Below are 24,404 nucleotides of genomic sequence, written 5' to 3'. Positions count from 1 at the left end.
CAAATGGTGGTAGGATTTGTTTTCTTATTGCTGAATGATATTCCATAGTGTATATGTACCACCTCTTCTTTATCCATTCATCTCCTGATGGGCACTTAGGTTGCTTCCATTTCTTGGCTATTATAAATAGTGCTGCGATCAACATAGCGGTGCATATGTCTCTTTCAAACTGGGCTCCTGCATTCTTAGGGTAAATTCCTAGGAGAGGAATTCCTGGGACAAATAGTATGTCTGTTTTTTGGATTTTTGGGGAACCTCCATACTGCTTTCCACAATGGTTGAACGGACTGACATTCCCACCAGCAGTATAGGAGGGTTCCCTTTTCTCCACATCTTCACCAACATCTGTTGTTGTCTGTCTTTTGGATGGTGGCCATCCTCACTGGTGTGAGGTGATACCCCAGTGTGGCTTTAATGTGCAGTTCTCTGATGATTAACAATGTGGAGCATCTTTTCATGTGCCTGTCTGCCACCTGAAATGGCTTCTTTGGAGAAGTGTCTGTTCAGATCCTCTGCCCATTTTGTAATTGGATTATTTGCTTTCTGTGTGTTGAGGTACGTGAGCTCTTAATACATATTTTGGATGGCAACCCCTTATCGGTTATGTTATCTATGAATATATTCTCCCATCCTGTAGGATGTCTTTTTGTTCTACTGATGGTGTTCAAACGGAATCTTATACCCCGTGCCATGTCATTCCAATTCTAATTTTTTTTTTTCCAGAACACCAATTGACTGAGAAAACTGTTATGAAGAGGAGAAGATGTGATACAGGAAAATCGAGCCTAAGCTGAGAAGTGAGATGGTGTGGAGACTGGTAGATAGTATCTTTCCATGTGTTGCTTTCAAGGGTCATAGCGAAAAAAGGTTGCTAAGGAGATAAAGCCCTGGGTGTTTACATCACCTGGTATCGGTGGAGCCACCCAGCCACTAGCCATTAATGGGAAGGCTAGCATGCGGCACTGTTATCTTTCCTGCGGAGTTAGACGTGTGGCATCCCCCGTTTGCAGTTCTGTCAGACCCTGTGTGGGACTGTCCTGGCACTGGTGGTGGTGGACCTGAGAGCTCTGCCATTCCGGCTGGGCTGTTCCAGCATCCCTCTCAGAACAAGGCCTCAGTAGTGCTCCTGGTAGAGAGAGAGAGAGAGAGAGAGAGAGAGAGAGAGAGAAAGAGAGAGAGAGAATTGCACTCAAGAGACGGGCAGTTTTTTTCTGTAGCTCCATGAGCATGTTCCTGATGTTTATTTTGAGATCTGTTTCAGGAAGATTGATTTGAGTCCTGTTACCAGGTTCCTTTGACGGTTCATATTTGTAGGTGGCGCCCTCTAGCTCCCAGGAGATTTACTCTCTGGGGCTGCTCAGCCCTTTGGGGGGATGGCAAGGGTCACGGGAGCAGCGCTGGTGCCCTCCCCTGCCGGGAGGAAAGAGGTCTCTCCTGCTTCCCGGCCACAGTGCCTGTCTCCACTGCCAGGGCCAGTTTGCGGAGCACGCAGGGAGAAGCTGCCGTAGGTGGGGACGTCCTCTCGCTGGCCTGGTGCGATGGTGGGGGCCGCCGGGTAGCAAGCCAGTGCCGGCAGGGAGGCAGGCCGTGTATCAGTCACAGCACGGTAGGGGGGCCTCGGAGCTGCGAGGCCAGCCAGGGGGACGGAGCGACTGGAGCTCCTAAAAGTTCTCCCGCCTGCTGGGCAGAGTGCACCCGGGCAGTTTGGCGCACCTGTCCTTTCTCCTTAGTGGCAAGCTCTGGAAGCCTTGTCCCTTTAGCAGCTGTCTCGCTGTTAGGAAGTCTCTCAGACTGCCCGCCTTTCTTTTGTCCCATAGCGGCCGGATGTGGATCCCTGTGTTGTCCCACAGTGGCTGGAATCTCAAGTCTCTGGAAGTATTCTGCCTGTCTTGGCTTTCCAACCCAACCGATCCTCCAGAGCGCACCATGTATGGTAGGTTTGTGCTCCCAGAGCACATCTCCAGGGCTGGGTGTTCAGCAGTCCTAGGCCTCCACCCCCCTCCCCGGTTCCGTTTCTCTTCCTACTGTGAGCTCAGGTGTGGGAAGTGCTTTGGGTCCCTGTGGATCACGGCTTTGTACGTCACCCTTCTCCTTGAGGTGACAGCCTGCCGCAGCAGCCTTCTTCCCTGCTGCTCTTCCAGAATTTGGGGTAGTTGTTCTATTTCCATATTGTACATCTGTATGTGGTTCTGGGAGGAGGTTTCTTCCTCCCATCTCACGCCGCCTTCTTCAATCCCATCAATCCATCTTTTTTTTTTTTTTTTTCAATTTCACTTGTGTAGGGTTCCTTTCCCCACCCCTTCGACTTGTAGTTTGTCTGTGTCCTTGGATCTCAAGTGAGTCTCCTTAAGGGAGCACGTAGGTCATCCTGAGTTTTCATCCCTTCTTCTAATCCTGTTTCTTTTGATTGGAGCATTGAAAGTCTGTCCTTTCATTCTGATAATTGATAGCTGTGGCCTTATTGCACTTTTTAAATTTTTTATTTATTTTTTATTTTGTTATTATTAATCTACAATTAGATGAAGAAAATTATGTTTACTAGGCTCCCCCCTTCAAGTCCTCCTCAGAAACCCCATTACAGTCCCTGTCCATCAGCATAGTAACGTGCTGTAGAATCACTGCTTGTCGTCTCTGTGTTGCACAGCCCTCCCCATGCGCCCCCCCACATTATACATGCTAATCGTAGTATGCCCTTTCTTTTCACCTGCCCTTATCCCTCCCTTCCCATCCACCCTCCCCAGTCCCAGTCCCTTTCCCTTTGGTAACTGTTGGTCCATTCTTGGATTCTGTGATTCTGCTGCTGTTTTGTTCCTTCAGTTTCTCTTTGTTCTTATACTCCACAGATGAGTGAAATCATTTGGTACTTGTCTTTCTCCACCTGGCTTATTTCACTGAGTATAATACCCTCTAGCTCCATCCATGTTGTTGCAAATGGTAGGATTTGTTTTTTCTTATGGCTGCTTATTGCACTTTTTAAACTGGATTTCTTTCTTCTTTTTTGTTTGTAGTTACACTCTGTTCTTTCATCATTGCTCTCCTGGTCATGAGCAATAGCTTTGTTATAATTGATATGTATCTATAGCTATCTATCATCTATCTGTCTAATCATATATCTGTCATCGTTCTATATCTTTCTATCTTTCTATCTATCTATCTGTCTTTCTATCTATCTCTCTATCTATCTATCATCTATCTATCTATCTATCTATCTATCTATCTATCTATCTAATCTAATCTATCTATCTATCCATCTATCTATCTACCTATCTTATCTGTCTATCTATCTATCTATCTATCTATCTATCTATCTATCTATCTATCTATCATCTATCATCTGTCATCATCTTTTTGTCTGCCCATCTATCCTTAAGTACAGAACAGTTAACAACATAGCTTATATGTCACTTCCCTACATTGTGCTTCCAAAAATCTAGCAAGGTAACTAGGCTGTAGAGATAGCACTGGATTCACTGAGACACTTGCAGGTCGAGTCAGCCGCTTGTGCTTACAAAACCAGTAAATGGTGGTGCAGGGACTTCAGCCCATATCTCTGTCCTCTGTCCTCTTACCTCCTTATCACTTGCTGACTGTATTCTAGCCACATTCATTGACTAAGTGCTCCCTGAAGACCACAAGTATCCTTCCTCTGGGCCTGTTGTAGACAGAAACCTAAACTTGGTGCTTTGCTCACCACCGTGTTTGAGGCACATTGGTGTCACCGCTGATAGGAGGAGGGACAAATGAAAAGGAACACCAAGTTCTAGACAGGAGCAGTTGGGAGCAAAGAGTGTGTTGTTGAGTGACGTGTTTGAGTGTCCAAACTTCCCTCTTTATCTAGTTAAATACTTCTTTACATTTGTAAACATCATGAAATCTACTGATTTCAAAAGCCCAAACACATGTTATTACAGCAATTCAATTGTTGAGGTGAGAAAAAATGAGAAGGGCTTCACTCTACCACTTAATCTATGACTGCATACTATTAAAACCAAACAAAAAGAATCCACTGTGGCTGGAAGGGCTCTTTTGTACTCACTGTCTCTCTGGAGACTCAAACAGAATCCCCCTTTTTTTTTCAGTTTCACTTGTGTAGGGTACCTGTCCCCACCCCTTCAACTTGTAGTTTGTCTGTGTCCTTGGATCTCAAGTGAGTCTCCTGTAAGGGAGCACGTAGATGATCTTGAGTGAGCGATAGCTTTGTTTAGTATTATGATTTCCTGTCTACCTACCTACCTGTCTATTTATCTATCCATCTATCCATATCTATCTATCTACATATGTATGTATGTATGTATCTAATCTATCATCTATCTATATCTACCTGCTATCGTCTATGTACCTAATTAATCTGTATGTATATCTATCTGATCTATCAATCATCTATGTATGTATCTATTTTCTCAGTTTTGTCAATGTTCTGTCACTAGGTGCACATTCATTCCTTAACCTTCCCCACTTAGAATGCAGTCTGTTTCCAGTGAGTCTCAGACTAAGACATATGGATACACATACACAGTAATGGCTTAGTGTGATGTCACATTTCCTCCTTGTATTGACCTGCTTCACTGAAAGTCAGCATTTCTCTTAGATTTTTTATAAAGTTCACATATATGTAAATGGAAAATTCACTACCGATATGCTGTGCTTGAGTGGACAAACTACCTGACTTTTATTTCCAACTAATTTTTGTGTCTAAAAATCCTATCATTAGCCACTCAAACAAAGTAATGAATCGAGAAAATTCTTTTGCAGCAAATATTTATTTAAACGCTTAGTATGTCCTTGGCATTGAGGTAACTCTATCAATAGAAGAGTCAGCAAGTATCATATATACTAGTGCAAGTGATGTATGTAAATTATTTCCTTTGATTATCTCAACAACTCTGTGAAGTACATCGTGCACCAGATGAGTCTGAGGTTAGTGATTTTCCCCAAAGTTACCCGAAGCTGTTAAGTGAGAAATTTGGATTTGCACAGAGTGTTTGATTATAAATAGTCTACACTATTAACATCTTCAGGCTCTTGTATCTTCCTTCTTTGGAAATTGCAGCTTCAGAAGAGTGGCAGATGTTGTTATGCCAATGATTATATCAAATATACCAACAATTGATTTGGAAACAAGGGTACAAGTGAGCTGAACAGGTGTTTTAGTAATTGTATAGCAGGAAGAAGCAGTTATGTAGTGATGGTACTTAAGCTAGAAAATGAAGACTATGTAGGAGTTAAGCAGCAGAACAGGGAGTGGAAGAGTATTTCTAATAGAGGAAATCAAGTGGCTAAAGGATGTAGAGCAGGAAAGAGACTGGGACATTTGAGGAAAAGATAGAATGTGGCCAGTTATTGCCTCAAACCTTGGAAGAGTGGGGAAAATAGGCCACAGAGTATGTCAGTTTAGATAGAGATGCTCATATGTGGGTTTCCATGTTGAAAATATTGGAAATTTTTAGCAATTACCTGTGTCATGAAACAGAAGGGTAGGTTTAGGAGTAAGACTCCCCAAATGGGAAGTTTTGTAAAAAAAAAACAATAAGTAAATAGATACCTTGGTTACTTTGTAAGGCTCTGCTGTACCACAGTACTACACACTGGATTGTTTACACCACAGACATGTATCCTTTCACAGTTAGGGGTCTAGAAGTCTGAGAGTGGAGTGTCACCAGCTGGGTTCCTGCTGAGGGCTGTGGCCTGGGGTCTGCTCCATGCCTCTCTCCTAGGCTCTGGTGGGTTTTGGCAGTATTTGGCTTATAGAAGTGTTCCGCCAAACTCTGTCTTGTCAGTCACATGCCATCAGGCCTACGTGTATATCTGTGTTCAAACTTCTTTTTTTTTCTTGTTATTAATCTACAATTACATGAAGAACATTATGTTTACTAAGCCCCCCTGTTCACCAAGTCCCCCCCACACACCCCATTACAGTCACTGTCCGTCAGTGTAGTAAGATGCTGTAAAATCACTACTCGTCTTCTCTGTGTTGCACAGCCCTCCCCATGCTACACCCTACGTGCTAATTATACATGATAATTGTAATACCCGCTTTCATTTTCCCTGCCCTTATCCCTCCCTTTGCACCCATACTCCCCAGTCCCTTTCCCTTTGGTAACTGTTAGTCTATTCTTGGGTTCTGTGATTCTGCTGCTGTGACGTTCCTTCAGTTTTTCTTTGTTCTTATGCTACACATATGAGTGAAACCATTTGATACTTGTCTTTCTCCGCCTGGCTTATTTCACTGAGCATAATACCGTTTAGCTCCATCCATGTTTTTGGGAATGGTAGGATCTGTTTTTTTCTTATGGCTGAGTAATATTCCACTGTGTATATGTACCACATCTTCTTTATCCATTCATCTACTGATGGACATTTAGGTTGCTTTCATATCTTGGCTATTGTAAATAGTGCAGCGATAAACATAGGGGTGCATCTGTCTTTTTCAGACTGGAGTGCTGCATTCTTAGGGTAAATTCCCAGAAGTGGAATACCTGGGTCAAATGGTATTTCTATTTTGAGAATTCTGAGCAACCTCCATGCTGCTCTCCACAATGGTTGAACTAATTTACATTCCCACCAGCAGTGTAGGAGGGCTCCCCTTTCTTCACAATGGAGAACGTTGCCAACATTTGTTGTTGTCTTTTCAATGATGGCGATCCTTACTGGTGTGAGGTGATGTCTCTTTGTGGTTTTAATTTGCATTTCTCTCATGAGAAGCGATGTGGAGCATCTTTTCATGTGCCTGTTGGCCATCTGGATTTCTTCTTTAGAGAACTGTCTATTCAGCTCCACTGCCCATTTTTTAATTGGATTATTTGCTTTCTGTGTGTTGAGGTGAATGAGATCTTTATATATTTTGGATGTCAACATGGTATGTCATTATGAATATATTCTCCCATACTGTAAGGTACCTTTTTGTTCTACTGATGGTGTCCTTTTCTGTACAGAAGCTTTTCAGCTTGAAATAGTCCCACTTATTCATTTTTGCTTTTGTTTCCATTACCCGGGGAGATATGTTCATGAAGAAGTTGCTCATGTTTATGTCTAAGAGATTTCTGCCTGTGTTTTTTCCTAGGAGTTTTATGGTTTCATGACTTACATTCAGGTCTTTGATCCATTTTGAATTTCCTTTTGTGTATGGGGTTAGACAGTGATCCAGTTTCATTCTCTTACTTGTAGCTGTCCAGTTTTACCAGCACCATCTGTTGGAGAGACTGTCATTTCCCTGTTGTTATGCCCATGGCTCCTTTATCGTATGTTAATTGATCATATATGTTTGGGTTAATGTCTGGAGTCTGTATTCTGTCCCACTGGTCTGTGGCTCTGTTCTTGTGCCAGTACCAAATTCTCTTGATTAGTGTGGCTTTGTAGTAGAGTTTGAAGTTGGGGAGAGAGATCCCCCCCACTTCATTCTTCCTTCTCAGGATTGCTTTGGCTATTTGCGGTCTTTGGTGTTTCCATATGAATTTTTGAAGTATTTGTTCCAGTTTGTTGAAGAATGTTGTTGGTAATTTGATAGGGATTGCATCAAATCTGTATATTCCTTTGGGCAGGACGGCCATTTTGACGATATTAATTTCTCCTAGCCAAGATCATGGGATGGGTTTCCATTTGCTAGTGTCCTCTTTAATTTCTCTTAAGAGTGTCTTATAGTTTTCAGGGTATAGGTCTTTCACTTCCTTGGTTAGGTTTATTCCGAGGTATTTTATTCTTTTTGATGTAATTGTGAATGGAATTGTTCTCCTGATTTCTCTTTCTATTAGTTCATTGTAGTTGTATAGGAAAGCCACAGATTTCTGTGTGTTGATTTTGTATCCTGCAACTTTGCTGTATTCTGATATCAGTTCTAGTAGGTTTGGGGTGGAGTCTTTAGGGTTTTTTATATACAATATCATGTCATCTATAAATAGTGACAGTTTAACTTCTTGTTTCCCAGTCTGGATTCCTTTTATTTCTTTTGTTTTGCCTAATTGCGGTGGCTAGGACCTCCAGTACTATAAAATTGAATAACAGTGGGGAGAGTGGGCATCCCTGTGTTGTTCCCGATCTCAGAGGAGAAGCTTTTAGTTTCTTGCTTTTCAATGTGATGTTAGCTGTGGGTTTGTCATATACGGCCTTTATTATGTTGAGGTACTTGCCCTCAATGCCCATTTTGTTGAGAGTTTTTAATCATGAATGGATGTTGACTTCTGTTGAATGCTTTTTCAGCATCTATGGAGATGATCATGTGGTTTTTGTCCTTCATTTTGTTGAAGTGGTGGCTGATGTTGATGGATTTTTGAATGTTGTACCATCCTTGCATCCCTGAGATGAATCCCACTTGGTCATGGTATATGATCCTTTTGCGGTATTTTTGAATTCGGTTTGCTAATATTTTGTTGAGTATTTTTGCATCTACGTTCATCAGGGATATTGGTCTGTAGTTTTCTTTTTTGGTGGGGTCTTTGCCTGGTTTTGGTATTAGGGTGATGTTGGCTTCATAGAATGAGTTTGCTAGCATTCCCTCCTCTTCTATTTTTGGAAAACTTTGAGGAGAATGGGTATTGTGTCTTCTCTGTATGTCTGATAAAATTCTGAAGTAAATCCATCTGGCCCGGGTTTTTTTTACTTGGGTCGTTTTGTAATTACCGCTTCTGTTTCGTTGCTGGTAATTGGTTTGTTTAGATTTTCTGTTTCTTTCTGGGTCAGTCTTGGAAGGTACTATTTTTCTAGGAAGTTGTCCATTTCTCCTAGGCTTTCCAGCTTGTTAGCATATAGGTTTTCATAGCATTCTCTAATAATTGTTTGTATTTCTATGGGGTCCATCATTATTTTCTCTTTCTCGTTTCTGATTTTGTTGATGTGTGTTGATTCTCTTTTTCTCTTACTAAGTCTGGCTAGAGCCTTATCTATTTTTATTTTCTCAAAGCACGAGCTCTTGGTTTCATTGATTTTTTTTCTGTTGTTTTATTCTTCTCAATTTTATTTATTTCTTCTCTGATCTTTATTATGTCCTTCCTTCTGCTGACTTTAGGCCTCATTTGTTCTTTTTCCAATTTCGATATTTGTGACATTAGACTATTCATTTGGGATTGTTCTTCCATCTTTAAATATGCCTGGTTTGCTATATACTTTCCTCTTACGACTGCTTTTGCTGCATCCCACAGAAGTTGGGACTTTGTGTTGTTGTTGTCATTTGTTTCCATATGTTGCTGGATCTCCATTTTAATTTTGTTGTTGATCCATTGATTATTTAGGAGCATGTTGTTAAGCCTCCATGTGTTTGTGAGCTTTTTTGCTTTCTTTGTACAATGTATTTCTTGCTTTATACCTTTGCGGTCTGAAAATTTGGTTGTTAGGATTCCAATCTTTTTGAATTTACTGTGCCTCTTTTTGTGGCCTAGCAATGTGGTCTATTCTGGACAATGTTCCATGTGCACTTCAGAAGAATGTGTATCCTGTTGCTTTTGGATGTAGAGTTCTATAGATGTCTATTAGGTCCATGTGTTCTAGTGCGTTGTTTAGTGCCTCCATGTCCTTACTTATTTTCTGTCTGGTGCATCTATCCTTTGGAATGAGTGGTGTGTTGAAGTCTGCCAAAATGAACGCATTGCATTCTATTTCCTCCTTTGGTTCTGTTAGTATTTGTTTCACATATGCTGGTGTGCTGTGTTGGGTGCATATATATTTATAATGGTTATATCCACTTGTTGGACTGACCCTTTATCATTATGTGATGTCCTTCTTTATCTCTTGTGACTTTCTTTGTTTTGATGTCTATTTTGTCTGATACCAGTAGTGCAACACCTGCTTTTTTCTCCCTGTTTGGATGGAATATGTTTTTCCATCCCTTGACTTTTAGTCTGTGCATGTCTTTGGGTTTGAGGTGCATCTCTTGTAAGTAGCATATAGAAGGGTCTTGCTCTTTTATCCATTCTATTACTCTGTCTTTTGATTGGTGCATTCAGTCCATTTGCATTTAGGGTGACTATTGAAAGATATGTACTTATTGCCATTGCAGGCTTTAGATTTGTGGTTACCAAAGGTTCAAGGTTAGGTTCTTTAGTATCTTACTGTCTCACTTAACTCGCCTATTGTGGTGTTATGAGCACTGTCTGGTGATTCTTTATTTCTCTCCCTTCTTATTCCTCCCCCTCCATTCTTTATATGTTGGGTGTTTTATTGCGTGCCCCGTTGTGTTTCCTTTGACTGCTTTTGTGGGTAGTTGATTTTATTTTTTGCCTTTAGTTTGTATTTGGTTGGTCTGCTTTCTTTGCTGTGATTTTATTTTCTCTGGTGACATCTGTTTAGCCTTAGGAGTGCTGCCATGTCGAGCAGTCCCTCTAAAATACCGTGTAGAGGTGGTTTGTGGGAGGGAAATTCCGTCAACTTTTGCTTGTCTGGGAATTGTTTATTCCCTCCTTCATATTTAAATGATAATCGTGCTGGATACAGTAATCTTGGTTCAAGGCCCTCCTGTTTCATTGCATTGAATATATTATGCCATTCTCTTCTGGCCTGTAAGGTTTCTGTTGAGAAGTCTGATGATAGCCTGTTGGGTTTTCCTTTGTAGGTGCCCTTTTTCCTCTGTCTAGCTGCCTTTGAAACTCCTTGTCCTAGATCTTTGCCATTTTATTTATTATGTGTCTTGGTGTTGTCGTCCTGGGGTCCCTTCTTTTGGGAGTTCTGTGTACTTCCGTGGTCTGATCGATTATTTCCACCCCCAGTTTGGGGAAGTTTTCAGCAATTATTTCTTGAAATACACTTTCTATCCCTTTTTCTCTCTCTTCTTCTGGTACCCCTATAATGTGGATATTGTTCCTTTTGGATTGGTAACATAGCTCTCTTAATATTGTTTCATTCCTTGAGATCCTTTTATCTCTCTCTGTGTCAGCTTCTATGCGTTCCTGTTCTCTGGTTTCTATTCCATCAATGGCTTTTTGCATCTCATCCATTCTTCATTAACATCCTTCCAGAGATTGTTTTATTTTTGTAGTCTCCCTCCCTACTTTGTCCATTAGCTCTTGCATTTTTCTCTGCAGCTCCATCAGCATGGTCATGACCTTTATTTTGAATTCTTTCTCAGGAAGATTGGTTAGGTCTGTCCCCCCAAGCTCCTTCTCAGGGGTTGTCTCTGTTAGTCTGGTCTTGATCAAATTCTTCTGACTTTTCATGGCGATAGAGGTAGTTGTGGGGAGTTGGCGCATGTGTCAGCTGGGAGAACATCCCTTCTTGCTAGTTTGTGGCCTTCGTCTCCTGTGAGAACAGCGACCCCTAGTGGCTTGTGCTGGGCAGCTGCATGCAGATGTGGCCTCTAAGTCTGGCCCGAGCGGCTGCTCTCGGTGTGGCCGGCCTCAGGTTGCTGCTCCACTGTGGCAGAGCTTTGCCGGAGGGGGAACGTGCCGGAGGCTGTTCATCGCCGTGAGGGGCCTCCAAGCTCCACTGCCGCCCAGGGGGTTAGGGCGCCCAGAGTTCCCCATGATTCCCAGCTTCTGTGCTGAGCACGCCAGGACGCTTCCGTCCAGCTGTGGGGCCCCTGTCCCTTAAAGACTTTCAAAAAAGCCCTCGCTTTTCTTTTGTCCCAGGGGCGCCAGCTGCGCTGACCCACTTGCAGGTTTTACTGTTCTGTTTCCCTAGTGTCCAGCACACCATGCACTGTGTGTCTCCGCTCCCAGTGTGGATGACTGGGGCTGGGTATTTAGCAGTCCTCGGCTCCTTCTGCCTCCCCGCTCCGACTCCTCTCCTCCCACCAAGGAGCTGGTGTGATTGGCACGCTCGGGTCCCACCGGGCCGTGGTTTGTGTCTTACCCCCTTCGTGTGGCGCTAGGGTCTCGCAGATGTAGATGTAGTCTGGCTGTTGTACTGTATCTTCTGGTCTCTCTTTTAGGAGTATTTATATTTGTTGTATTTTCAAAAATATATGTGGTTTTGGGAGGAGATTTCGGCTACTCTACTCACGCCACCATCTTCGCTCCTCCTCCCTCTGTGTCTTTTGATTGGTGCATTTCCTGCATTTACATTCAGGGTAATTATCGATAGATATGTACTTATTTCCATTGCAGGCTTTGCATTCGTGGGTACCATACGTTCAAGGATAGCTTCTTTGCCATCTAATCGTCTAACATTAACTCACTTATGCTGTTATAAACACAGTGTGATGATTCTTTATTTCCCTCCCTTCTTTTTCTACCTCCTCCACTCTCTGTGTTTTAGGTGTTTAATTCTGTACTCTCTTGTGTTTCCCTTAACTCCTTTTGTGGATAACTGATTTTATTTTTTGGCTTTAGTTAGTATTTGTTGTGCTTTTTTGGTGTGATTTTATTTTCTCTGGTACCATCTATTCAACCTTAGGAGTACTTCCATCTAAAGCAGTTCCTTTAAAATACAGTGTAGAGGTGGTTTGTGGAAGGTAAATTCCCTCAACTTTTGCTTATCTGGAAATTGTTTAATCCCTCCTTCAAATTTAAGTGATGATCTTGCTGGATACAGTATTCTTGGTGCAAGGCCCTTCTGTTTCATGCATTATATATATGATGCCACTCTCTTCTGGCCTGTAAGGTTTCTGTTGAGAAGTGTGAAAATAGCCTGATGGGTTTTCCTTTGCAGGTGATCTTTTTTCTCTGGCTGCTTTTACTACCCTGTCCTTGCCTTTGATCTTTGCCATTTTAATTATTATGTGTCTTGGTGTTGTTCTCCTTGGGTCCCTTATGTTGGGAAATCTGTGGGTTTCCATGGTCTGAGACTATTTCCTTCCCCAGCTTGGGGAAGTTTTCATCAATTATTTCTTCAATGACACTTGCTATCTCATTTTCTCTCTCTTCTTTTGGTACCCCTATAATGCGAATATTATTCCATTTGCATTGGTCACACAATTCTCCTAAGTGTTCTTTCATTCCTATAGATCCTTTTGTCTGTCTCTGCCTCAGTTTCTCTGTATTCCTGTTTTCTATTCCATCAACAATCTCTTGCACCTCATCCAGTCTGCTCTTAAGTCCTTCCATTGTTTGTTTCATTTCTGTTGTCTCCCTCCAGAATTCATCCCTGAGCTCCTGCATATTTCTCTGGAACTCCATGAGCCTGGTTATGACTTTTATTTTGAATTCTTTTTTAGGAAGACTGGTTATACTTGTCTCACCAGGCTCTCTCTCTGGAATTTGAGTGATTTTGGACTGAACCAGGTTGTTCTTCCTTTTCACGGTGATAGAAGTGATCACTGGCGAGTGGTATGTGTGTCAGGTGGGAGAAGAGAGTCCCTTCCTGTTTTCTGGTAACCTTTCCCTTCTCTGCTTCCTGTGCCCGTTAACTGCACACAGGGAGCAGTCTCTGGGTTAATCCCCTGAGCTACCTTGGGTGGGGCGGCCCTCAGGATCGCCTTAGGCACTGGCAGGGGTTGCAGGCGAGCTGCATGTGTTCTCCTGCGAGAAAGGCACCCCTTTGTGACTTCTGGTCTTTGCACCGGCTTCATTAAGCTTGTGCCAGGCAGCTGCTGCGCACAGGGGGCAGTTTCTGGCTCTGACTCTGACTCGTTTAGGTGTGCGCTGGGAGAAGATTCTGTGTGGTTGCTGTGAGTGGGGCTGCTCCCCTGCTGGTCTGCAGCAATGGTGCTTCAGTGGTTTGCTTGCAGTGCCCACCGGGGAGAATGAACAGGCTGCTTATCGCTATGATGGGCTTCGGAGCTGTGTTGCTACCCAGGGGTTTAGGGCACCTGACGTTCCTTCACATTCCCAGCCTGCTTTTCTGTGTGTGCCAGGACGATTTAGTCCACCTGTTAAACCCTTGTCCCCTTACGACTTTTAACGTGCCTGCTTTTCTTTTGTTCCAGGGCAGCCGGCTGTGGGGACCTGTTCATGGTCTCCTTCTCGGAATTTACTTTCCCATTTCTGTCATATCCCGTACACCGTGCTATGTGGGTCTGTGCTCCCAGTGCAGATTACAAGGGCTGGTTGTTGAGCAGTCCTCTGCTTGCACTCCCTCCCCAGGCTGATGCTCTTCCTCACCCCAGTGAGCTGTGGTGGGGGGAGTGCACGGGCCCCACCATATTGCAGTTTTGTATCTTACCCTTTTCGTGAGATGCTGAGTTCTTGCAGATGTAGGTGTAGCCTGGCTGTTGTCCTGTATCTTCTGGACTCTCTTTTAGGAGTAGTTGCATTTGGTGTATTTTCAAAATCTATATGGTTTTGGGAGGATATTTCTGTTGCCCTACTCACGTCGCCATCTTGAGTGAGTCCCCTCGTGGTTTTAATTTGCATTTGCCTGATGATTAGTGATGTGGAGCATCTTTTCATGTGACTGTAGGCCATCTGTATGCCCTCTTTGGGAAATGTCTCTTCCGGTTCTCTGCCCATATTTTAATGGGTTCTTTGTTTTGTAGTATATTTATCCAATATATATTGGATGTCAGCCCCTTATCAGATATATCACTTTCAGATATGTTCTTCCTTACAGTAAGTTGCCTTTTCATTTTGTCGATGTTGTCCTTTACTCTACAGAAACTTTACATCGATGAAGCCCCTCTTGTTTATTCTTTCTTTAGTTTCCCTTGCCTGGGGAGGTGTGTCGAGAAAAAATTTACTCTTGCTGATTTTCAAGAGATTCATGCCCATCTTTTCTTTAAAAAGTTTTGTGCTTTCATGCCTTTAGGTATTTAATCCATTTTGAATTAAGTTTTGTGCATGATGTTAGACAGTGATGCAATACCATTCTCCTGCATGTAGATGTCTGGTTTTCCCAGCACCATTTATTGAAGAGACTGTCTTTTCCCCATTGTATATTCTTGCCTCTTTTGTCATATTTTAATTGACCATATAAGTGTGGGTTTACTTCTTAGTTATCTGTTCAGTTCCATTGATTCATATATTCTTGTGTCAGTACCATACTGTTTAATTCACTGCAGCTTTGTAGTATAGCTGTTTACCCCCAGCATTGTTCTTCATTGTCAAGGTTTCTTTGGCTCTTCAGGGTCTTTTGAGGTTGCATATAAATTTTAGGATCTTTTCCTCTAGTTGAGTGAAAAATGCCATTGGTTTTTTTATAGGAATTGCATCGAATCTGTAGGTTGCTTTGGATAATATGGCCAATTTAACAATATTCATTCATCCTATCCAGGAGCACTGGAGAGCTTTCCATTTATTTGTGTCTTCCTCAGTTTCTTTCATCAGTGTCTTAGAGTTTTGAGAGTACAGGTCTTTATCTGCCTTGGTTGAATTTTATTCCCAGTGATTTTATCCTTTTTGAGGCAATCATAAATGGGATTCTTTCTTAAATCTCTTCCTGGTAGTTCATTTGTATGTGTAAATGTGGCAGATTTTTGCGCATTGGTTTTGTTTGCTGTGACTTTTACTGAGTTCATTTATTAATTCTAGTAGTTTTTTGATGCAGGTTTTAGGGTTTTGTCTATACAGTATCATGTCACCTGTAAGTAGGGGCAATTTGACTTCTTCCTTGCCAGCTTGGATGCCTTTTACTTGTCTGGTTGCCGTGGCTAGGACTTTCAGGACTATGTTTAATAAAAGTGACAGTGGGCATTCTGGCCTTGCTCCTGACCTTAGAGGATAAGCTTTCAACTTTTTGCAATTCAGTGTGATGGCAGCTGTGAGTTTGCCATATATGGCCGTTGTTATGTTGATGTATGTTCCCTCTCTACACACTTTGTTGAGTTTTTAGCATAAAAGCATGTTGGGTTTTGTGATCCTTTTTAGTACCTATTGTGATGACAATCGTTTTTGTCCTTCCTTTTGTTAATGGGATGTGTCACATTGATTTGCAGATACTTCACCATCTTTGCATCCCTGGAATAAATCCTACTTGTTCTTGGTTAATGAGTTTTGTAATGTATTTTTTAATTCAGTTTGCTGCTAATTTTTTTGAGGATTTTCACAAATGTGTTCACCAAGGATGGTGGTGTCTTAGTGTTCCTTTTTTGTTCTGTTTTTGTTGGATTTGGTATTGGGGTGATGCTGATCTAATAAAAAGGTGTGAAGTTTCCTTCCTTTTCAATGTTTAGAAGTAGTTTGAGAAAGGTAAATGTTAACTGTACTTTAAATGTTTGGTGGAAGTAATTTTTTAAAACCATCTGGTCCTTGACTTTGTAAACAGTGTTTTTTTTTTTTTTTTTTTGATTATCAGTGCAGTTCATTACTGTTAATCTGTCAGTGGAGATTTTCTATTTCTTCTGTCTGGTTCAGTTTTGGAATATCGTGCATTTCTAGGAGCTTCTTACAACAGCCTCTTGCAGTCCTTTGTGTTTCTGTTGTGTCAGTTGTAGCTTTTCTTTCATTTCTGACTTGAGCTGTCTATTCATTTACACATGGCCATCCTTTTGCCTCGTCTCCATTTGTTGATGTTGGTGAACTCTAAATAAGCAAATGGAAGAATAAAGTCTAAAGGCCCTGTTTTCTGTGTGGAAGTGCTTTCATTTCTTTGGCGAGGTTCAAGATTCTGTAATCTGTTGGGTCCATTTGTGAACTGTCTGTTCTAGTTCATTTATTTGTGTGTATTTATTTATTTATTTACTTTTATTTTATTAATCAGGAGAAAAGAAGTGCACTTTATAGTGTGGCTTGACATTTAAGTCATAAGTTTCATCTTAACACACCTGCCCAATAGAAGGGTGAATGACCTGTGGAAACCTCTGGTACGTGTTTGTTCTAGACATCAACATCAAGACAGCTGGGTTTTTTAAATGGAGGGTGTCAAGCACGCATTTGGTTTTGACTGGTAAAGCAGGTGGTTAGAACTAGTTGAGTTTTAGGTGTTTGAAAATATTCAGGCTAATGAAGACAGGCTTACAGATCAGGGTAATACTGTAGAATGGAAATACAATTTGTTCACTTAATCTAGTGCAGTTTTATAACTTTCTAATATGTAAGTTGCTTGCCTCCTGAAATTGGAGTTACATGCTTGGCAAGTCTGTTATCCACTTGCAGCCAGGAGGGTCCTTGTTGTTGGAGCACAGATAAGAAACAGGGCAACTAGGAAGACGTGCTGTGTTATTTTTTTTCTAGAAGTTTGGTAGTTAGTTTGAAGATTTTTAAATAGCAAGGCAAAATCTAATTTCTCAGTCATCTTCTGGATCCATTAGGATGAAATCGCTGCTTTGGACAGTTACCATGAAGTCTCAGTCAAGGGCTGTCAAGTTCTGTTTCTTCAGTGGTTTCTGTCAGGGCAGAGAAGGTGTCAGTGCTTTTGTGGTTGGGAGACTTGTTGTTTGGGGTTACTCCGATGCCGGGGTTTTTGCTCACGAAGTCGAAGAATGAGCTTCACAAACACTCAAGGTAGGAGAGCAAGGTACAGGCTTTTATTTAGAGATAAAGCGAAAGGACAGAGCTCGTGGCTCACACCTGGAGGGGACAAGAGAGGCCCTGTGTGTATTCATTTTAAATATGTTCCTTTAATTATTGCAGCTGTGCAATTAAGCTTGAAATTTTAACATTTGAGTGCAACTTCTTCTTTATCATTGTATAGATGAACAGGTATTCAAATGAATTGTCACTTCCTGCAATATAGTGTGGTAAGGTTATTGTTGGGATTACTTGGGGGCTCTAAGTCCATTTGAGGAAAATGGACATCTTAGTAATGGAATTTTGATCATTGGCAGTATATCTCTGTTGTTTTGTTTTTTCTTTCATTGCTGTCAAAAATGTTTCACATGTTTTTCCCCAGAGATCTATAAGTATTTTGTTGCATTTGTATTTTTGCATTTTTTGGTTGTGGTGGATATAAATGATACTGTTTCTAACAAATTCCCATCATATGTTAATGTTTGACTGAAAATCAGAATTTTTTATGTTCACTTTGCTCTTAAGTTTATGGTATATGTGTAAAATCCCATCTGGGCACAGAGCATCAGGCTCAATTTCTGTTTTAACCTAACCATATATTTTTCACTGAATAATCATATATTGGATTTGAGCCCTTTACCAGGACTTCTCAGAAGGGGCCCAGCCATCAGTAGTGACTATGTTTGAGCTATGGGATGCCTGAACCTGCCTTTTCTGGCACGCATTGAGCACGTGTGCTCATCCTGTGCACTCTGGTACCTTTGCTAGAGTGAAGACTTGAGCTTTTGTATGTGCAGGACCCAGGAGGCTGGGCTGCAACTTTGGGATGCCTTGGGAGCCCAGTCCACCAGGAGGAAAATGCGTCCTGTGTTGGGGTCCTGACACCTGCAGATGGGGCTTTGCCATGATTTCTTCTGGATGTTTCTGTAAGGAGTGAGTACAGAACCGGCCATTTTCTGTCATATTCCTAGATGATTTCTTTATTAAATTCTCATATAGTATTGTAACATTTTTTTTTACGTGTGTTGCATAAAATTTCTTAGGTAAATAGGGCTGGTGTTATCTATACAATAAAACTGTTATGAAAGACCAGAATTAGATTATGTAATAGCTCCAGGGTCTGGGGCATAGTGTGTGCCCAGAAAGAATAATATTTTGTGAATTTAAAATGCTTTATGGAAGCAGATCAAGTGAGGAATGAGCCAGCTCTTAGAGCTTTGTGCCCTTGTGTGAATCATCTTTAAGGATCTGACCCCGTAATAATTAATGCGCAATGTTCCTCATTCACTGAGGGTTTCTAAGGATTAACTTTATATTATTCTGTATCGTTTTGATTCAGGATTGTTTCTGTAGAGAAATGCCACTTCAGCATCATATACACAGTCATAAAATTCATATCAAGAAATGGGACCAGCCAGTCTTCCCTGGAACCTGAGGCAAAGAGGAAAAAGTCACACCCTAGTAAGTCCCTTCACTCACCTGTATTGTTACTTTTCCAACATTAAAGTAATTGAGATCCACTGAAAAGTGGAAGTTTAAGTACATTAAAATTCAGAACATTATTTTGAGTTCTACTATTTTATTGATACCAAACCAGAATTTAGTATGCTTTTATGTCCCTAGCTTTTGAAAAGCTAACTTATCAATATGTTGATATCCCTTGTGGCTTGTCATTTTCAAATGGGATAATCATTGTGCTTGATGATTTCTCCTGAATGAGTGTTGAACATAATTTTAAAAAATTAACTTCCTTCACTAATATGTTCTTTGCCAGACCTCTGTGTGAATGTATTTGTTAAAAACATGCATAAATTAACCAAGGGAACATCTATCTATTTTGATACATGATTTGAGTGAGCAGATTTTATGAATCAGGTTTAGAACAAAATACGATGATGTCTTTTGTCTCCATGCCACCTACTGGATGCTGCTCAACACCATCTAAGGTGAAGTTGTTACCAAATGAGACACACCTGTTTCCACTCAGTCAGCATACAGCAAAGCCAAACACTGACCTGAGCAGTGAAACCAAACCCTGACTTTGGGATGTGGTTTTTTTTAACATAGGGAAAGAAGGTGGGCGTTCCCCAAGCAAGGAGAACGGATAGCTAAAGTTTGAAGCCCTGCACTCACTATTGGCTTACAAGCAAGGGCTTATAAAGGTTATGGGAAAGGGTTGCAGGATGTGTGATGAGCTTGTGGCATTGTTCTGACGGGTCCGTGGTGAGGTGACGGGACTGTTTGAGGAGTGTTAGCTGTCAGCCTTCTGGCGCCACTGAGGCTAGAGTTCACTTGCTCATTGTCAGGAGGTGGCTCGTCTGGTGGAGCCTAAATACCTGTAAAACAAGTCAAGGATACGTGAGTCAAGAGTCAGTCTGTGGCCTTGAGGGGGAAATCAGAGTCCTGGGCCATTTTAGTTTGCTTTACCTTGGTTTGCAAACCCCATTTTCTTTCATCTTAACTTACACATTCTGATTCCCATACTGTGGGTCATAATTGATGGACCCAGTCTTGTATATCATTGAGATGTCTGAGGGCCTTTATTAGACAGGGAATGCCTGTGCAGTCACAAAACACCTTTAGGACTGAAATCACCGTAACGCTTAAGAGCCAAAACATTGGATGCTTTTTCTAAATGACATGCATTTATGGAAAACAGATTTCTTAGATTCCAAGTAGAAATCTGAAGGTACTTTACTTTTGTGTATCTTGGTTTCTGAGATAACAGTGAGATGTTTCTAATCTCCTTCCTATTTCATGTGCTTCCTTCTTGTAATAATTGCAAGTTCAAGTTTCTTTTTAGCATGCACATTCCTTTACTTTTTTGGTCTATTTTGAGCTTCAGAAAAAATGTACATAAACCTTGCTTTAGCTTTACATTCCTCTAATATACTTTCTACCTAATGTTCTTTATTGGTAAGCTAGATGACAGGCATTCTAACAATCATGAGGAATTACATATTGTCCTGGTTTTTCACTAGAGCTGTTTTTTAACCATTTGTTTATGATTCATAGGATCATCTCATCATGATCAAGTGCATTAAGTTTGAGAGTCTGTCTGTGCCAGCGTGCTTCTGAGTTTAGCACTGTGTATTTTACGTGTTAGAACTCCTGAGGGAGTTTTCTTAATTACTAAAGGAATCTAAAATTTTCTGGACTATTCACAGGGGTTTTGTTTTAGTTTCTCATAAGTATTGTATAGAATCCTTATTTTACAAGGGTTTCTATGTCTATAAAACCTATAGCTTGCTGTAGGATTTACTTCTTCTGAATTGCTTTAATTGAGGAAGCCTGACACAGATTCACACACAGGGTTAGTAGGTGTACATTCAGGGATTGCTTGAATTGTGGACAGTATCTGACCATGGAATTCAGATGCTTTCTACCAATGCTTCTATTAATTCTCATAATGGTTAATTTCCTATGACCTTGGAATAATTGAATTTCTCTTAAATATTTAAAGAGCGTATGTATTATATCTCACAATGTAATATTTCAAGTTTACATATTTGTACTAAAGCCAGAAACATTTTCAATTTACTGTTTTTAATTTTCAAATTCATGAAGTATATACGTGTGCCTTATTAAAGTTTTACATTCGTACAACATACTTCCAAATTTATATCGTCTCATTGTGTTTTTAAAAACGAGTGAACTTATAATCATGCTGCTTGGTTAAATTGTCAGTTTTCAGGAGAGTCTTAAAATTATCAGGAGACACCTAAAATTTATTTCCAGTACTCAAAATACCATTCCAGAGTGCTAATTTGCATAGAATTTAGTAATATTTTGTATCAAGATTTGGATTCAGCATAGTGTATATTCTCCTTTGATATTCCATGTATTAACTTTTGAGTCATGTTAACCTGTGTCAAAGTGCACCAATTCCATGTAGTCCCCTACGGCAGCACAGGGGATGTCTGTTCATCACATAGCCCACATACCTCTGCACCATGAATTCCCCTCAAGGTCACGTTGCTCCTTCCTGCCGCTTGCCCGGTAATTTGTCCTTAGAGAATCCCACCCCAACAGAGCCAGAGTGGTGATTCTCTCTCTCCAGTCCCCTCTTCATGCTGCTGGGTCATACCTGCAGGGACAGACTCAGAGCAGCACCATGCAAGAAGCAAAATGACAGCTGAGACCCCAGCTTCTGTCCTCCGTCAGCCTCGTGGAGAGGACTGGATGCAGTAGTTTGGGGGCGCCATGGGCCTTAACGGGAGGAGCGGCAGTAAGAGGGAATGCCCTTGTCCCTGTCCTGTGCCCTGTGGCAAGGGTTCGAGAGTTTTCATAGCAGCCAGGTGAGGAAAGGCGTCATGATAGAAAAAGGGGTTTAAAGTTCTCAGTGTTTCCCCAGGCTCCACAAATTATCCGTCACACTGAAGGTACAGTAACAATACAATACTCATGTACTGCCTTCTGAATGTTCAGTTTCTTACAAGGTTGATTAGGTTTAGCTTTACAACTTGGTTCATCTGGGGTAAATCAAGCTCTTCGTCTGTAACGTATTTTGTGGTCAGATTGACTTAATGGCATAGTATGAGCACAGTCATTTAGAAGAGTGTTTTCAGATAATTTCAGACTTACAGAAAACCTGCAATATCCCTGATATTCCTTCATTCAGATTTTCCAGTGGTCACTGCACCACTACATTTGCACCATCATAGAAAATTGTCCACTGTATTTTTCCAATTAGAGGCATAATTTACCACAGAAATCCTACATGACCCACATTAGAAAATCAAAATTGTTGATAATTCTTACCTGCAGACCAGCTTTAAATATCAGTAAGTGCATCAACTATGAGAAAAATATGTCTGCATTCTGGACCATAGACTTTCTGTCATTTTCATGACCTCACTAAGAATTTTGCATCTATTTTCAATAAGAATATTGGTCTGCAGTCATGTTTTTTCATGGCATCCTAATCTGGATTGATGTCAGGGTAGTGGTGGCCTCATAGAGTGAGCTTGGAAGTGCTCTGTACTCTTCAGTTTTTTCGAAGATTTTGGGAAAGATTGACATGAATTCTTTAAGAGTTTGGTAGAATTCTCCAGCGAAGCTCTCCGACTACCAGAATCTCTTGTACAGCAAGTGTTCTCCTTTTTTTCATTCATTTATTCTTTCATCAAATATTTATTTATTTTATTTTGGTATCATTAATACACAATCACATGAGCAACATTGTGCTTACTAGATCCCCCCCATTATCACGTCCCCACCACATACCACATTACAGTCACTGTCCATCTGTGTACTAAGATGCTATAGAGTCACTACTTCTCTTCTCTGTGCTTTACTGTCTTCCTCGTTCCCCCGACTATGCTATGGGTGCTAATTGTAATGCCCATTACTCCCCTTCTCCCTACCTTCCCACCCACTCTCGCCAGTCCCTTTCCCTTTGGTAACCATTAGTCCAGTGTCGGGTTCTGTGAGTCTGCTGCTGCTATGTTCCTTCAGTTTTTGCTTGGTTGTTAACACTGCACAGATGAGTGAAATCATTTGGTACTTGTCTTTCTCCACCTGGCTTATGTCACTGAGCATAATACCCTCTAGCTCCATCCATGTTTTTGCACATGGTGGGATTTGCTTCTTTCTTATGGTTGGATAGTATTCTATTGTGTATATAGAATACTCCTCTTTATCCATTCATCTACTGATGGACACTTAGGTTGCTTCCATTTCTTGGCTATTGTAAATAGTGCTGCAATAAACATGGGGGAGGGGGGTTGCATATGTCTTTTTGAACCTGAGAATTTGTTTTCTTTATGTACATTCCTAGGAGTGGAATTCCCAGGTTACATGGTATTTCTATTTTGAGTTTTTTGAGGAACCTCCATACTACTTTCCACCGTGCTTGAACTACTTTACATTCCCACCAGCAGTGTGGGACTGTTCCTCTTTCTCCCCATCCTCGCCAGCATTTGTTGTTCCTGATCTTTTGATGTTGGTCATCCTAACTGGTATGAGGTGAATATTGTGGTTTTAATTTGTATATCCCTGATAATTAGCAATGTGGAGCATCTTTTCATGTGCCTGATTGCCATCTGAATTTCTTCTTTGGCGAAGTGTCTGTTCATATCTTCCACCTATTTTTTAGAACGGTTATTTCCTTTTTGGGTGTTGAGGTGTGTGAGTCATGTATTTTGGATGATAACCTCTTGTTGGATATGTCATTTACAAATATATTCTCCCATACTCTAGGATGCATTTTTGTTCTGCTGATGGTGTCCTTTTCTGTACAGAAGCTTTTTAACATGATGCAGTCCCATTTGTTCATTTTTTATTTTGTTTCCCTTGCCTGAGGAGATGAGTTCAAGAAAAAGTTGCTCATGTTTATATTCAAGAGATTTTTTGGCTATGTTTTCTTCTTAAGAGTTTTATGGTTTCACGACTTACATTCAGGTCTTTGATCCATTTTGAGTTTGCTTTTGTGTATGGGATTAGACAACAATCCAGGTTCATTCTCTTGCATGTAGCTGCCCAGTTCTGCCAACACCAGTTGTTGAAGAAGCTGTCATTTCCCCATTGTGTGTCCATGCCTCCTTAATTTTATATTAATTGGTCATATATGCTTGGGTTGATATCCGGGTTCTCTTGTCTGTTCCATTGTTGCACGGGTCTGTTCTTGTGCCCGTACCAAATTGTCTTAATTACTGTGGCTTTGTAGTAGAGCTTGAAGTCGGGGAGAATGATCCCCCCAACCCTCCACTTTTTCTTTGTTCTCAGGATTGTTTTGGCTATTTGAGTTCTCTATGGTTCCATACAAATTTTAGAACTATTTGCTATAGTTCATTGAAGAATGCTGTTGGTATTTTGATAGAGATTGCATTGAATCTGTAGATTGCTTTAGGCAAGATGGCCGTTTTGACAGTATTATTTCTTCCTATCCTTGATCACAGGATGTGTTTCCATTTGTTGGTATCTTCTTTAATTTCTCTCCTGAGTGTCTTGTAGTTTTCAGAGTATATGTCTTTTACTTCGTGGTTAGGTTTATTCCTCGGTATTTTATTGTTTTTGATGTAAATGTGAATGGAATTGTTTTCCTGATTTCTATTTCTGCTCGTTTATCATTAGTGTATAGGAATGCAAGAGATTTCTGTGTATTAGTTTTGTATCCTGCAAATTCGCTGAATTCAGATATTAGATCCAGCAGTTTTGAAG

The 24,404-nt window shown here is 41.0% G+C and overlaps 1 protein-coding gene across 1 annotated transcript in view; it reads left to right on the top strand.

Annotated features, from left to right (window-relative positions):
- The window catches only part of LOC118923771 (bromodomain adjacent to zinc finger domain protein 2B-like), a 113,429-nt gene that overhangs the window by 5,601 nt on the left and 83,424 nt on the right, over positions 1–24,404 (top strand). Inside the window, exons 2-3 of the mRNA XM_057493915.1 lie at positions 18,041–18,176; positions 18,583–18,704. Coding sequence (XP_057349898.1) covers positions 18,648–18,704 — 57 coding nt within the window. The 5' untranslated portion in view covers positions 18,041–18,176; positions 18,583–18,647. The remainder of the gene's footprint in view (positions 1–18,040; positions 18,177–18,582; positions 18,705–24,404) is intronic.

The sequence above is a fragment of the Manis pentadactyla genome, chromosome 16 (genome assembly GCF_030020395.1).
Source record: "Manis pentadactyla isolate mManPen7 chromosome 16, mManPen7.hap1, whole genome shotgun sequence".
Taxonomy (NCBI): Eukaryota; Metazoa; Chordata; class Mammalia; order Pholidota; family Manidae; genus Manis; species Manis pentadactyla.
This window is presented reverse-complemented; position numbering and strand designations above follow the sequence as displayed.